Source organism: Hyperolius riggenbachi, chromosome 3 (genome assembly GCF_040937935.1).
Source record: "Hyperolius riggenbachi isolate aHypRig1 chromosome 3, aHypRig1.pri, whole genome shotgun sequence".
NCBI lineage: Eukaryota > Metazoa > Chordata > Amphibia > Anura > Hyperoliidae > Hyperolius > Hyperolius riggenbachi.
The window spans coordinates 240,188,661-240,204,590 of record NC_090648.1 but is presented as its reverse complement, the minus strand read 5'-3'; the positions used below and the strand labels follow the sequence as shown (position 1 = coordinate 240,204,590).

The 15,930-nt window shown below is 43.4% G+C and overlaps 1 protein-coding gene across 1 annotated transcript in view; it reads right to left on the bottom strand.

The window, feature by feature from the left end:
• The window catches only part of LOC137562283 (collagen alpha-1(VII) chain-like), a 519,927-nt gene that overhangs the window by 100,252 nt on the left and 403,745 nt on the right, over positions 1 to 15,930 (bottom strand). Inside the window, exon 87 of the mRNA XM_068273618.1 lies at positions 9,280 to 9,360. Within this exon, the coding sequence (XP_068129719.1) occupies positions 9,280 to 9,360 (81 nt within the window). The remainder of the gene's footprint in view (positions 1 to 9,279; positions 9,361 to 15,930) is intronic.

The following is a 15,930-nucleotide window of genomic DNA, read 5'->3' as shown; positions in this document are numbered from 1 at the left end:
CTGCTGGGCCGATTTACATAAATTTTTTTTTGCTGAACGCAGCTAGCACTTTGCTAGCTGCGCCAGCACACCGATCGCCGCCGCCCCGCTCCTTATCGCCGCTATCCGTTGCGGCGCGCGGCCCCCCCCCAGACCCCGTGCGCTGCCTGGCCAATCAGTGCCAGGCAGCGCCGAGGGGTAGATCGGGACTCCCAATGACGTCACGACGTCGCAGACGTCGGTGACGTCATCCCGCCCCGTTGCCATGGCGACAGGGGAAGCCCTCCAGGAAATCCCGTTCTTTGAACGGGATTTCCTGATCGGAGATCGCCGAAGGCGATCGAAGCGGGCGGGGGGATGCCGCTGAGCAGCGGCTATCATGTAGCGAGCCCTGGGCTCGCTACATGATTTAAAAAACAAAAAACAAAAAAAAACCTGCTGTGCTGCCTCCTGGCGGAATGCTTCATACCGCCAGGAGGGTTAAAGAGAAACTCCCACCAAGAATTTAACTTTATCCCAATCAGTAGCTGATACCCCCTTTTGCATGAGAAATCTATTCCTTTTCACAAACAGACCATCAGGGGGCACTGTATGACTGATATTGTGGAGAAATCCCTCCCACAAGAAACTCTGAGGACCGTGGTACTCCTGGCAGTTTCCTGTCTGTGAACCTTGTTGCATTGTGGGAAATAGCTGTTTACAGCTGTTTCCAACTGCCAAAAAAACATGCAGCAGCTACACATCACCTGCCAACAGTAAAAATGTCACCATGTAATACATGTCAGAATGTTAATCTGGGATTTAAATGATTTTTACAATGGGCAAACATTGACTAAATCATTTATACATAATTATTGTAAAAATGAAGCACTTTTTTATTACATTATTTTCACTTGATTTCCTCTTTAAGGGCATCATGGGTGCAATGCTAATTCTTCAGTTAAGAGCTTTACTGGCTCCCTGGTGTAGAATACTGTTAAATAATTGTTCAGGGCCCTTTCATACCGGGGCAGTGCGGCATTTTTACTGCATCCCACCGCCGGGCAATGAAAGTCTATGGAGACTTTCATACTGACACAGTACGGCGCGAGGCGACGGAAGTGACGTTTTCGCCGCATCGCCGATGCTAGGACAAAACTACATTAATGTGTGTACTTGCGTCACTCTGCGCCGGGCCGGAAGTCATGGCGACGCATGTACGTGTGAACACCCAAGCATGCACGGAAGCGTATTTTTTAAAAAACATTTCACTGCACTCCCGCATACCCGAAGCAGGAAGTGACCGCAAGTGTGCATCACTTTCTGCTTGGCCATGTAGTAATGCAGTATTCCCTGAAGGCCTGTTTTTGGCGGTGCAGCGGGTACGCGGCACCACACCACTGGTTTGCAGTGTGAAACTAGCCTAAAGATAATTTCCCGGACTCCCATCTGCAATATTATATGACAGCAGCAGCTAATCACTTCAGTACCAACATCATACACCCATTTCCTTAATGGACCAAATTTTTACAGTTCTGCGATGCCTTTGTTTTTGTATGTGAATTTTTGGTTTATCCAAATAAATGCATCTTTCTGCTAAAGCAGGGATTTTCTTGTGTTTATAAGAGCTAGTATGCTTTAAAAAATATGAATATAAAAAATGTCTACCAAAATAACAGGATTCTGCAAATACGATCCCCTGAGTTATGCATTCATTGGTGCATGGATTATTTTTTTGTGTGACATTTGACAGAATGTATGAATAAAGTAGAAGTTCTATTTTTCTCTGAAACACAGCATGGACTGTACCCAGGATGTGTGGCGTGTTGGTTGGTTACATTGCAGGTGCCTAGAAAAGTCATTTAATTATGTCTATAAGCTAACACTACTAGTGATAAGATGGTTTGCGCTGAGGAACACTTTTGATGAGCACTTTTATAACAGTTAAAAATAAAGCCAATAAAGTGACACCATTCATCAAAGTAGAACTGTAAGGTATAAATTCATAGGTGATGATAGATTTCTACGATAAGGTAGGATACACAAGGAAGGAGGGCCCTGTCAAAATCTTACAATCTAAATCTATTTATTACTATACATAAAGAAGAATATACATCGTCCTCAGATATGTATATTTTTCCTGTTTTTTCACATGTACAGTATGGAATTATTGTAGACATTCACCCAAAAAATGATTTGGTTACTTATTTGGAATAACGCAGGGATATGTGAGGGAGTATAAAAAGTGAAAAGTTGCTGGAGAAACAGTTTCACAGAGCTGAATAAGCCTGAGTACTTGCCGATGCCTGGTCTCTGCTGGATTGCTCACACATCTACAATGTCATGCAAAACAAAAAATTGAGACGGCACACTACTGGCTGCAAAACTTTGCTGTATTGAGTGGACAAAAACACTACATGTTACGGATAAAACTATCCTTCATCAGGTGTCAAAAGCCCTGACACCTGATGAAGGATAGTTTTATCCGTAACATGTAGTGTTTTTGTCCACTCAATACAGCAACGTTTTGCAGCCAATGTCAATTTTTTGTTTTGCATGATATGTGAGGGAGTAGGCTGGTATTGTACTTTGTTCTCTGGTTGAACTCGATGGACGTCTGTCTTTTTTCAACCAAAATAACTATGTAACTATGTAACGCAATCCCTCAGATGTGTAGCTAGCTAGTTTGTAAAGTATATTTCAGAGAGCAGAAAAAGTCATACCATTTGGCCTTCCAGAGAATGTTGATCTATATACACTAGGGCTTGTTTGTACTACAAATTGCAATTGTACTGCAAGGCTTTTCAACTTCTGTTTTTTTTATGTGGTTTTTAAATTTTCCTTTGGGTTTGCCATTTTCAACTGAATTAGCTAGGAAAAATTTGTTAAACAGGTAAAATCACATAGCACCACATTTATTATGCAATTTTTTTTGGTACTCCCATTGACACTAATGCAAAAGCTCAAAAACTGCAGCCGGCAGCGCATAAATATTATACCACACTAGTGTAAATGCAATTTACACTACCATGCTATCACAATCAGCAAAATGCATGTGCTCTGAAAACCCATGCAGTGGAAACTGGTCAAAAGGACCTTTTCCCTCTGCAAGTTGCCAAGCACAAAGGAAAAAAAAATCATATTTTGTCAGTGCTTGCTATGCAAAAAGAGTTCTAAAGTTGTGTTTCTTGATTCATTCAAATTGGTTTAGTGCAGTTGCTTTGTCACTATGCCAAACAGGAGATCCTTCTCCAATGCATTTTATTTAGTTATTTAGGTATTTATATAGCGCCGACACATTATGCAGCGATATACAGAGTATATTGTCTTGTCATTAACTGTCCCTCAGAGGGGCTCACAGTCTAATCCCTACCATAGTCATATGTCAATGTATGTATAGTGTAGTGTATGTATCAGAGTCTAGGGCCAATTTAGGGCGAAGCCAATTAACTTATCTGTATGTTTTTTTGATGTGGGAGAAAACCAGAGTGCCTGGGGGAAACCCACACAGACACAGGGAGAACATATAAGCTCCTTGCAGATGTTGACCTGGCTGGGAATTGAACCAGGGACCCAGTGAGGCAAGGCAAGAGCGGTAACCACTATGCCGCCACCACCACCACCAGTGGAAAAAAGGAACAAAGTAGATGTTTTAGCAGTTAATGTTGGATAGCTGTAAATCACCTCTATACAAAATTGCTTACCTAAACATAAATGGCCGTCAAAATGTCAATAAAATACTGTAGTAGACAATTTGGGCACATAGCCCAGCTGGAAACTTGGGCACCACCATAGACCACAAAGTAAATTGTGGCTATGACACTATGGTATAAAGAGCTGTGACAGGGCACAGAGATCAGCTACTATGTAGCCAAACTCCGAATAGCAGTAGAGGTCTGTAAGTGGCACCACTAAGTAGCTTCACTACTATGAAGTCAAACCCCTGATATCGGCAGAGGGGATCAGTAATAACACACAAAGTACGATGGAGGCAGCATGGGGGTAAGTACCCAGCAACCCAGGGTTAGGCTATTATGTAGCCAAACCCGACATCAGCTATAGCTTAGTGTAAGGCATAAGTGGGGAGGTTAGTTTGAGGCATAGGTAGGAGAGGTTAATGCTAGGCATACATAGCTGAGGGTTTGTTTTAGAGAGACAGGTTAGGGAAGGTGTTAGTAGATTATCAGTAACACTACCAATATTCTACTACTGGCATTATCCGGTGCCCACGTTTCCTGACACCTTTTTTGGATGTAGGCCTCACTTTCCCTGGTGTGGAGGGATAGGCCCCTAGATTGTGGTGTTGATTCAATAAATCCTTGCAAAATTTCCATGTTTTCTGGTATCAGCCCCGTTTCTAGGGGCGTGAGGCCGTGCAACCTCCCCGAGCGCTGAGGAAGGTAAGGCGTCGTGATGGAGGGGGGAGCCACGGCTGCGGGGAGGGCGGCCCAACTTCCACCTCCCTTCCTCTTCCCAGGGCTGCCCTCCATGCTCCCCCCTCCACTGCAGAGTTAGTGAAGTAGAGTGTGTATACGCGCCTATGCAGAGGAGACCAGCGGCAAGTGATCGGCGATCAGAACGGCAGGGAGGTGAATTGCTCTATACAAGGCTTCCCACTGTGCTAACTCTGCAGCGGGGGGGGGGGGGGGTGCACAGGGGGCGGCCCCTGGGAAAGAAAGGGAGGGCGGCCCGGCTTCTACCTCCCCTCCTGTCCCAGGGGCCACCCTCCATGCTCCCCCCTCCGTTGCAGAGTTAGCGCAGCGTGAAGCCTTGTATAGAGCAACTCACCACCCTGCCGTTCCAATCGCCGATCACTTGCCGCTGGTCTCCTCTGCATAGCCGCTTATACACGCTCTACTTCCTGCTAACCAGGAAGTAGAGTGTGTATACGTGGCTATGCAGAGGAGACCAGCGGCAAGTGAACAGCGATTAGAACGGCAGGGAGGTTAGTTGCTCTATACAACGCTTCCCGCTACTCTAACTCTGCAACGGGGGGGGGGGGGGGCGAGCACGGAGGGCAGCCCCAGGGAGAGGAGAGAAGGGAGAAGTTGGGCTGCTCTCCCTGTGACTGACTGGCACCTACCTATCTAACCTATATTGCGGGCACCTACCTATCTAACCTATATTGCGGGCACCTACCTATCTAACTTATACTGCGGGCACCTACTTATCTATACTGGGGGCAACTATACTGGCTACCTAAATTGGAGGCACCCACCTCGCTAACCAATAGTGGCGGCACCTACCTATCAAACCTATACCGGGGGCACCTGCCTATCTAACCTATACTGGGGGCAACTATACTTGCTACCTATGCTGGGGCACCTATCCCTGGCTACCTATACTGGGGGGACCTATAGCTGGCTACCTATACTGGGTGCAGCTAGACCTGGCTAACCTATACTGCGGGCACCTATACCTGTCATCCTTGGGGGGAGCGCAATTGTTACGGCCTCACCCTGGGTGCAATTTAGCCCTGTCTGGTATCTACACAAATGTTTTTCACAGCTCGTGTTATGTAGACAATACCCATACTGCCTGTATAATAAACTATATACCATATGTACACAATGCACATGTTGCTGGAATAACATACTACATCATTATACTAACAATGCATGTGCTGTGTTTCTTCCAGAAATACCAGTAAACCCCTGTCATTTTACCAGGGTTAAGTGAATAAACCCCTATTTAGTATACTATCCCTGTGTTCCCAAAAATTAGACATACCCCAAACAATAAGCTCTTGCACGATTCTTACTATTTGTGAGGATGCTCAAAATTTAAGCCCTGTTCCAAAAATAAGGCCTAACTACAGTTCATAAAAAAGTCAATGTAAATAGTGTGCAGGCAGCCAAGGTATACATGTAAAAAATGAAAATCAAATAGCAATAAAATGCGGCAGGATCAATAGGCCGGCATTCACCAAGGAATGCAGACACCCCCAAAAGAATTGCATTTAGATGACCCCCCGAGACCCCAAAAACAATAAGGCCCGGTTCACACTGCATTTTGGAGCCAAAAGGATCCGGTGAGCGGATCCGATCTCCGCTTCACCGGATCCGGATGGCTCTGTCCGTGGCCCGGTTCACATAGTGAAAACGGATCTGATCAATGATTGTTCTGATCCATTTTCACTCAGCAATACATACCTAATCTTCCGTAGCAGCCGGCAGTAGAGGCTTCCTCTTCTTCCGCTGTGACTATACAGCGCGTCATGTGATTAGTCACATGACGCGTCATGTAGTCACATGACACGGAAGAAGACGGAAGCCTCTACCGCCGGCTGCTATGAACGATTAGGTATGTATAGACCCTCCCTCACCCACCCGCCCGGCTGCTGAACCCTCCCTCACCCTCCTGTCGCTCAGGTTCGCGTCAGCCCATCCCCCGTGGAACTAGTGTGAAAATACATTCCGTTTTCCATTGCCCCAATGCTGCAGTATTTTTTGTCAGGTTCCGCTCCGCTAAGCAGAACAGTCCAGAAAATTAGGGCCTGCAGCAATTTTTAGGTCTGGGGACTGGAACGTACGGAACGTATCCGTACCAACGGACGCATGCGAATGGATTCATAGGTTAACATTTGATCCTTTCACATCCATTCCGTTTGTACAGTATACGTTCCTGTTCCGATCCGGAAAAAACGCTAATGTGAACCGGGCCTGAGGGTTGGCAAGAGGCGGGCTATCTGTAAATGCAGATTGTTGCACATGGAAGTTCAAAGAAATTCATGATGGAATTCAGGGTTTGGAGCATTATAATGATTTTCTAGAATGGGATGACATGGCTATATTTGTGAAAGAATATAAGACCCTGTCTTATTTTCAGAAAAACGGAGTATTTGGACTAAACTGGTAAAATCTGACATGCTCTACCACTTTCTCTTAGTTCTTGTCGCTTTCCCCTGCACCTTCCTTTTTTTCCCCTTTATTTTACTATATTTCCACTTGGAACAGTGGTAATGAAAGTTTCTTAAAGTGAACCCGAGGTGACAGTGATGTGGTGGCTACCATATTTATTTCCTTTTAAGCAATACCAGTCGCCTGGCTGTCTTGCTGATCCTCTGCCTCCAATACTTGTAGCCAAAGACCCTGAACAAGCATATGCAGATCAGCAGGGCCGGATATGTACTTACCAGTGCCCTAGGCCTGCTGTCACCAAGGCCCCCCCCCCCCCGCCACCACCACCACCAAAAAACATTCTGGCGTTTGAATGGGCCCATTTCAGTTGTGCTGCTGTGCCCCTCATTGAACAAAGAATCAGTGGATGCTCTGTCCTCTCACGATAGAAATTTGCGCTCCTGCCCGAATGTCCACAGCAGCCGATAGTGTTCTGGGCATGCATACTTGAGAAATTACGGTGATGTATGATCGGTACTTGTCAAGAATGCATAACACTATACTGGCCTCGGTTGCTGTGCACATCTGGGCAGGAGCAGGAAATTACAGGGAGCGCAAGTGGCCACAGCATGCGTTGCTTCTTTATCCTCTGTGCGACTGGCTGCAGTCAGAGCCACAAACAGGTGACAGGGAGCGTGAGTGGCCAGAGCATGCGCTGCTTCTTTGTCCTCTGTGCGACTGGCTGCAGTCGGAGCCACAAACAGGTGGCAGGGCAGAGCAATGTAGAGAAGCCCATCCAAAACAGAGAACAGGTAAGTAGCAAACATCCTGTCAAGACCCACTTTGGATGTTTGGTTGTAATTCATGTGGACCTGAACTCAGAACTTCCTCTCTGCTCTAAAAGATACGCAACAACATAACCTTTACATAAAAACATTTTTGTTACAGCTGATACAAATCCTGCAATAAATAGACAGTGTGTCTAATTCCTACTTTCATGGAAGCAAATATATTAACATCTTGTGCTTTAAAATAAGCTTATATGCTGTGGCAGTCAGGTGACACAGGGAAGATATCAAATTTGTGATTAGACACAGATGTGGAAGAATTTGAAAGGCTCTCTAAATACATACAGGGTGCATTTCTCTGTTTTCCTTCTGTCCTGTGCAAGAGTTCAGCTCCACTTTAAAGCATCTGAATGACATTTATTTATATTTGCTGAAAAATCTACGTATCTCTTTTGAATGCTGAATGTACATAATAATAACATATTGGCAGTATACAGCAACAAAGTATGAAGAAGGCTTATTAGCAGAAAGATTACTCTTTTTCTTTTAAGCCAATAAATGGTATCATCCTGATTCAAAACTCTCTGCTTTTACTGATGGCTAAGATGGTAGAATGCTCTAATGCTACAGGAAAGCAGAAGGATGCCAAACCATACACACTAGCATAGAGATAGTAACAGCTCAGGTGACAGTGACAGTTTAGCAATGAAAGGGAAGCATACAGCATTTTTATTCCAGGCTGCAGCAGTTCTCATAGATGGTCGGAGCTGACGGACAGAAATTGAGTCAGGAAAGAGTTAACTTAAGCAGAGATGAGATCACTGGCTAGGAAGAAAAAAAAGCAATAAATTACGGCTAGATAAGAAAGTGTAATTTACAACTGCTGGGGTCAGTGTCACAGCTGTAAAAAAGAAGGCAAAGAAACTAGCAGAAATGTTTGTGAATGCCTGCATTAGAACTCAGCGGAACTTAGTTTTATCTGCTTTGTAATGTAAATCCCTGGTATTTCTCACATCCACTTGTACTGTATGTCGATCATAATTGGATCATCAGGTGACAGTTATGATTGATCCTGATTGTTATAACACATCAGGAAGTGAGAGGTGCAGGGATTGGGGAACTCTGGAATTCAGCTATTAGTGCAGAGCAGGGTGCTGGATGGCTGCGCTGCGGGAACAGAGGAGATGATTTACTTTGACATATGACCTCTTCTCTCTCCAAGTCCTGCCGCCCTTCTGATCTTATCTGATTTTATCGCCCTAGGCCGTGGCCTTTGTGGCCTTTGCAGAAATCTGGGCCTGCAGATCAGGTATTTCTGACAATATTATCAGAACTGGCAAGATTAGCCACATGCTTGTTTCTGGTGTTATTCAGACTTTACTACAGCCAAATAAGCCAGCAGGGCTGCCAGTCAACAGTTATTGTTTAAAAGAAAATATATATGGCAGCCTCCATATCACTCTCACCTCGGGTTCAATTTAGTATCCTGTTGTGTACAAGGAATATGTGCTAGTAAATTCTTAGGTATTTTTGTATACTTCATTACATGTGTAAAGATGATGTTTACACTTTGTCCTATGAAGTTACTAAGTACATTGTTAACTGTTTGTGTTTATTAATAATGTACAGTATTTGATAATAAAAAAACACCATTCACTGCATGTTTCTCTTTTCAGTGCTACGCCTGTTCATACCTGATCTCCCTTTGCTCCTTGAAGCCCTCTGTCACCCTTGGATCCCTTTTGTCCGTTCAGTCCATCAAGACCAGCTGTACCCTGATGGTAAAACCACAAAATATTAGTAATGCCTTTCAAATCCAGTAAAAAAAATGTAAAAGCAATCCATTAATCCAACTGCTAGGTTCTAAACAGCTTGATAAGAAGTAAGAAGATTTTGTGCAGCACAGCCATCACTTCATATTCAGAGGGCTAGGATATATATTATACTATCTAGATGCACAAATGCCTCTTTTTATAAATCCAGATTTGTGAAATAATAATATAAATAATAATAATATGAACATTTGTATAGCGCTTTTGTCCTGTCGGACTCAAAGCGCTCAAGAGCTGCAGCCGCTGGGATGTGCTCAAGAGGTCACCCTGCAGTGTTAGGGAGTCTTGCCTAAGGACTCCTTACTGAATAGGTACCGACCCTAGTCAAACCCTGGTCTCCAATGTCAAGGGCAGTGCTCTTAACCAGTACACTTTCCAGCCCAAAAAGTGGATGCAAATCCACTGTAAGCTGTTTGTGTAAACATGTCCGTAAACTATGCCCATATTTGCTGCCGTACTTGGACCTTGTTCCTGAAATTGCAAAAATCAAACTATTTATACTACTTTATAAATGTATACACAAACACACAAACACGCACACGCACAGAACTGAGGAGTGGCAGTAGTCTATCCGTCAAGCGATTTAAAAAGTTTTCTTGAGATACTTTGTTTCCCTCTTGTACGATAGTACGATGTGCGGTGGAAATACGTGGAAGTACGTTTGCATATTATGACACAATACCTATTACATCAATATGGGGGAGATGGCTCATGATTCTGTGAAATGATGAATAAGAGGCACTTCTTTCAGCTGCTTCAAATGAATTCTCAGAGGACATTGAATCTGTGATTATACGAAAAGGTGGAAAAGATTTCCATATTGATAATCCATTACCACTCACAAGTACTTTCCAGGAGAATTGCTACGTTATTTACCAAAATATCTATCATAGCACTGGAAATGCTGCCATCTGAAAGCATTTAGAAAATCAAGAACTCACCTCCCACTAGCCCTGAAGATTAGCAAGACTATTTTAACTCCATATAATCCAAGGCTCCCGTATAGCAGAGCAAGTGTGTGAGCAAGTTGTAGCAAAATATTAAACTGACAACTTTACATAAATAATTCTGTAATACCTGGGGAGTATCTAACATTTGCTGTAATGTTTATCGAATACCATTAATTATGAACAGTCTTTAATCTTCATTGTATTATGACACAGGAGCAATGAACTCCCTCTTTACGCACAGTTTTTTTATTCCTTACAATTTCTCAAGTAGAACTCAATAAATCGTGCGCCTCTGCTAATCACGTACATATTATCATTGCACCGGCGAGCTGGGCACAGTGAATGACGGCTCACCCTGCTGCAGCTCGCATCCCTGGCAGCAATACATACTATTCCCCCTTCGAGTTGTAGCAACTCCTAAGAGGGAAAGAAAAAAAAAAGATTTAGGGCCGTTTCTCAAAGGCACTTGACAGTGATGCTTTCACTCCACATGAACTGGTCCTGTGGATCTGCTAGCCGCTTGCAGGCAGCTTAAAGCATTCAGAATAGTGAGAGCAGTTGCACATACCTGTTCCATGCATGCATACCTGATACCAGATGTGACATGCGACATGCTGACATGCTGGTTTATGCTGTATAGGAACTGCATAGTACCTGCATTGTGCATCAGTATGCAGATGATGCTGCCAAGCATGCAGTCAGTTCATCTCTCTGTGTTAGCCCCCTTTCAGATGGATGGCTGAACAGCATGTTTGCAGAGCAGTTCAGCCTCCTGTCTGCCGCACACCAGTGAAATTTGGATGCAATTGAATTGCAGCCAAATTTCAGCGGTTGTAACACCTTGCATGTCAAGCGTTGACACACGGTGGTGTTACTGGGAGGCAGAGAACCGCGACATATCGAGTCTGAGCTCGGCTGCAGTTGTGCTCAGATCTCACTCTGTGAGGGGGGGGGCGCCAGTACAGTGCCGGTACCGGGTGCTTGTGCAGGAGAGCAGCTGACAGGTGGTGACTTCACCACTTGTCAGCTGCCTGTGTGAAAGGGCCGTAAAAGAGGCCTTGAGTATACCCCTTTGAGGCCTGGCACACAGACTGAGCACATCTAGTCAAAAAATGGGCAATTCTGTTGGTTAACAACTGTCATGGAACTGCAGGTCCACCTGTAACCTACCAGTTTGTGACTAGAACGTCCTATAGGGATTTGTCATTTTAAAACCACAATTGAGCAGGCCTCTGTTTCATCTATTTATTCCATGAATCAATAGGTAAAGGAGGGTTTGCTGCATTTACAGTAACCTGTAGTGTTAGCCCAATTACAGGGAGCCATCTTGTATAATCAAATTAATGCAAATAATACCAGATCTCAGGTATCTCAGGTGTCTACATAACAATTTGCCGATGCTTACCATGGGACCATGAGTGTAGCAATCACCCCTGCCTGAGCCCCTCCACCTTCCTCTCACCAACCCACCAACCGCAAGTTCAGCCAATTAGCAAAGAAACCTCCCCATTTACTCACAAAAGCCATGTGCAGGAGCGTGTGTAATTTTTTCCTGCTTTTAGATGCTGCTTCACTGCAGAACACTCTCTGCTGCCATTCGCTGACTCCCGATCACGTGGGGTTCGGGGACAAAGCGGGCCCCATGCTATCATTTTTGCAGGGGGCCCTATTGAGTCTAGTTACGCCCCTGCATGTAACGACCCGCAAGGACTTTGAGGGAGTCCACGGCCGACATGAGACTGAAAAAAGCTCCAGGTAAGTATGAATGCTGCTGGTATTAACGTCTCAGGCACAAATTAAGTCACAGGGACATACAGTCATTTATAGTGCATTTTATTCAAGTACAAATGTACATCTATTTGTGTGTATTTTTAATTTTACAATATTTTGTGTGTGTATACGGCTTTTTCTGCAATGAAACAGAGGTGTTTGTGTGGCGCTCCGGGGTAATGGCTCTCAAGGCCATTCTGCAGTGGCAACTACAGTAAACTATTCAGTTACCAGGTAATAGTGTTGTTTAAAAACAAGCTAGAGTAAAGATTTTCAATGGCATTTGAATCATTTTGGCTTGCATGCAAGTTTTACGCAAATTGTATGAAGCTTGGAACTGGGAAAATCAAATGCACTTCCTTTTGTTTGTCTCAGTTCCAAGATGCATACATTTTGCATTGTGCATTGTCCTGCTGCAAATGGCAACCAGAAGATCAGTATGCTGTGGACATGGCCAGCAAAAATACTCAGGTAGGCTGTGGCACTTAAATTATGCTCAGTTGGTACTAAAGAGCCCAAAATGTGCCAAGAAACTTGCCTATAGACATATAACAGTAGCAAGCTACACTGCCAACATAAATGGAATACAATTGTTGTTTTCTATACATAAAATCTCTGTAGGACTCTACAATGGATTCTTTAAACTGTTAATTTAGGATGACATATAATGAGTGAATGAATAAGCAGAATCAGCATAGCCGGCCTTTGACCTGAGCGACTGGAGCGGTCACTCAGGGCGCCGGCTTCCAAGGGGGCGCCTATAGCTGGTTGCCTATACTGAGGGCACCTACACCTGATTTCCTATACTGAAGGCACCTATAGCTGGCTACCTTTACTGAGGGAACCAACACCTGGCTACCTATATTGGAGGCACCTACGCTATGTGGGGAGACCTACAACTGACTTCCTATACTGGGGCACCTATGCTTAGCAATCTATATTGAGGGCACCTACACATGAGATCCTATACTGGGGGCACCTATACCTGGCTACGTACCTATACTGAGCCTGAGGGCTTTTTTTGGGGGGCGCACTGCGGCTATAATGCGTGGTGCAAATTGTCGGTGCTTTGCTATCATTCTAAATGGGGGGGGGGGCTAACTGTCCCATTGATTGTTTTTATTAATATTCCTGAGAGGTTCTAGCCTTCATTTTTAAGTGTATTTAAGTGGATAATGCGCTCTTTCCATCCATTCGTGGTTATTAATAGTATTTTTTCTTATTTTTATACATATGTGATGTGTCATGGAGATCTGAGCATTTGGCGTGATGTGTCACAACATTAAAAAGGTTGGAAACTACTGTCCTGGGAGTTAACAAAGGAGAAAAGGTGAATTGCATATGGGCCTGTGTGTGTGCCTGTGTGTGCACGCACTCACAGGGTGAAGGGGGGGCACAAAAATCAGGTTTCGCTCAGGGCGCTGTGAAACCTAAGGCCGGCCCTGAGAATCAGCATGTCACTATGATTATGTCTAGTTCTTATTAGCATACAATATAGAACAAGATATCTATCTGGAGTGGTAAGCTGCATATATGATGTCACTGTTACCCAGAACCAAATGTACAGCATCTCCACTTTCTAACACTTCAGCATAACCCAGTGATCTTTGCGCTGGAAGGTACCAGATAATTCTGATTAATAATTGCTGGTCTTCTCTTCAAGGCTTGCGTCATGTAACTGATAGAAAGAAAATCAACTGCATCCATAAATATTCTGTTTCAAAATGCTGTAATTTATTAAAGGCTTACCAGGGCAGACACATACCTCAGTGAGAACAATAGACAGCGAGATGTTTGCCAGTTTTCAGGGAATTACCAATGATTAGTGTTGGGGTTCGAATTCAGGACCCCCGAACACTCCCTAACACCACACTTCAGCACCATTTCAGTACTGAACGAGTGGACAAGGTCAGGGGAGTTCAATTATGTGACTATGATCCTTTTAAAGGGGAACTCCAGTGAAAATAATGTAATAAAAAAGTGCTTCATTTTTACAATAATTATGTATAAATGATTTAGTCAATATTTGCCCATTGTAAAAGCTTTCCTCTCCCTGATTTACATTCTGACATTTATCACATGGTGACATTTTTACTGCTGGCAGTTGATGTCACTGGAAGTAGATGCTTCTTGCTTTTTTGGCAGTTGGAATTTGGAAACAGCTGTCAACAGCCATTTCCCACAATGTAACAAGGTTCACAGACAGGAAACTGCCAGGAGTACCATGGTCCTCAGGGTTTCTTGTGGGAGGGGTTTCACCACAATATCAGCCATACAGCGCCCCCTGATGATCCGTTTGTGAAAAGGAAAAGATTTCTCATGTAAAAGGGGGTTTCAGCTACTGATTGGGATGAAGTTCAATTCTTTGTCATGGTTTCTCTTTAAGCACAAGTAAGTTAACTCCCTCTGACCCTGTCTGCTTGTTTCGGTACTGAAATGTGGTGTTCAGGATTATTAGTGGGTTCCAAATTAGATATGCTGAATTCGAACATCAACACTACCATTGATCTCAAAAATCTGACTTTACTGCCGGAAGAAGCCTTTAAAAATTCAATAAAATATGGAAGCCCTGGATTGATGATAAGAACGCAAACTAACTTTGTTAATACGCTCTTGCTCCGTTTAATGTATTACTGATGTTGGTTATGTCTAGCCTAAACCCCTGGATCTCTGGGCTGACTCTCTGTTGCCTTGGCGATCTTAGGGGGGAGGGTGAATTGGGTGGGGTGCGTAAGTTAAGTGTTTTGTTTTATGTTTTTTATTCTGTGTTCGTGGGTGTGGTTTGCCTGTGTGCATTCGCACAGCCCCAAGGTATGTGTTTGTGATCTATATACAAATATTTTTTTTCCACTGTGTTATCTCCTAGGAGATAATTTTCTTATTCTGTTTCAAATAACTTGTAAGCATTTTACTATTTAAAAAGTACCCAAAACTTGGTTAAAGGACAACTGAAGTGAGAAGAATATGGAAGCTGTCATATTTATTTCTTTTTAAATACCAGTTGCCTGGCAGCCCTGCTGGTCTGTTTGGTTGCAGTAGTGTCTGAATCACACCAGAAACGAGCATGCAGTTTATCTTGTCAAATCTGACAATAATGTCAGAGCACCTGATCTGCTCCATGCTTGTTCAGGGGCTATGGCTAAAAGTATTAGAGGCAGAGGATCAGCAGGGCTGTCAGGCAACTGTCTGGTATTGCTTAACCACTTCAGCCTTCACTCGTTTTTCACCTTATGCATCCGAGCAATTTTCACCTCCCTTTCATTCGCCAATAACTTTATCACTACTTATCAAAATTAATTGATCTATATCTTGTTTTTTCCGCCACCAATTAGGCTTTCTTTGGGTGGTACACTTTGGTAATAATTTTTTTCTAAATGCCGTTTAACAGGAATATTAAGAAAAAATGGAAAAAAATTCATTATTTCTCGGTTTTCGGGCCATTATAGCTTTAAAATAATACATGCTACCATAATTAAAACCCATACGTTTTATTTGCCCATTTGTCCCGGTTATTACACCATTTAAATGATGTCCCTATCACAATGTATGGTGCCAATATTTTATTTGGAAATAAAGGTGCATTTTTGCAGTTTTGCGTCCATCACTATTTATAAGCTTTTAATGTAAAAAATATTAGTAATGTACCCTCTTGACATGCATATTTAAAAAGTTCAGACCCTTAGGTAACTATTTATGGTTTGTTTTTTGTTTTTTTAATTGTAATTTTTTTTTAGTTAAACATTTTATTTGGGAATTTTTTGGGTGTGGGGGGTAAACAGTTAATTTTAAATGT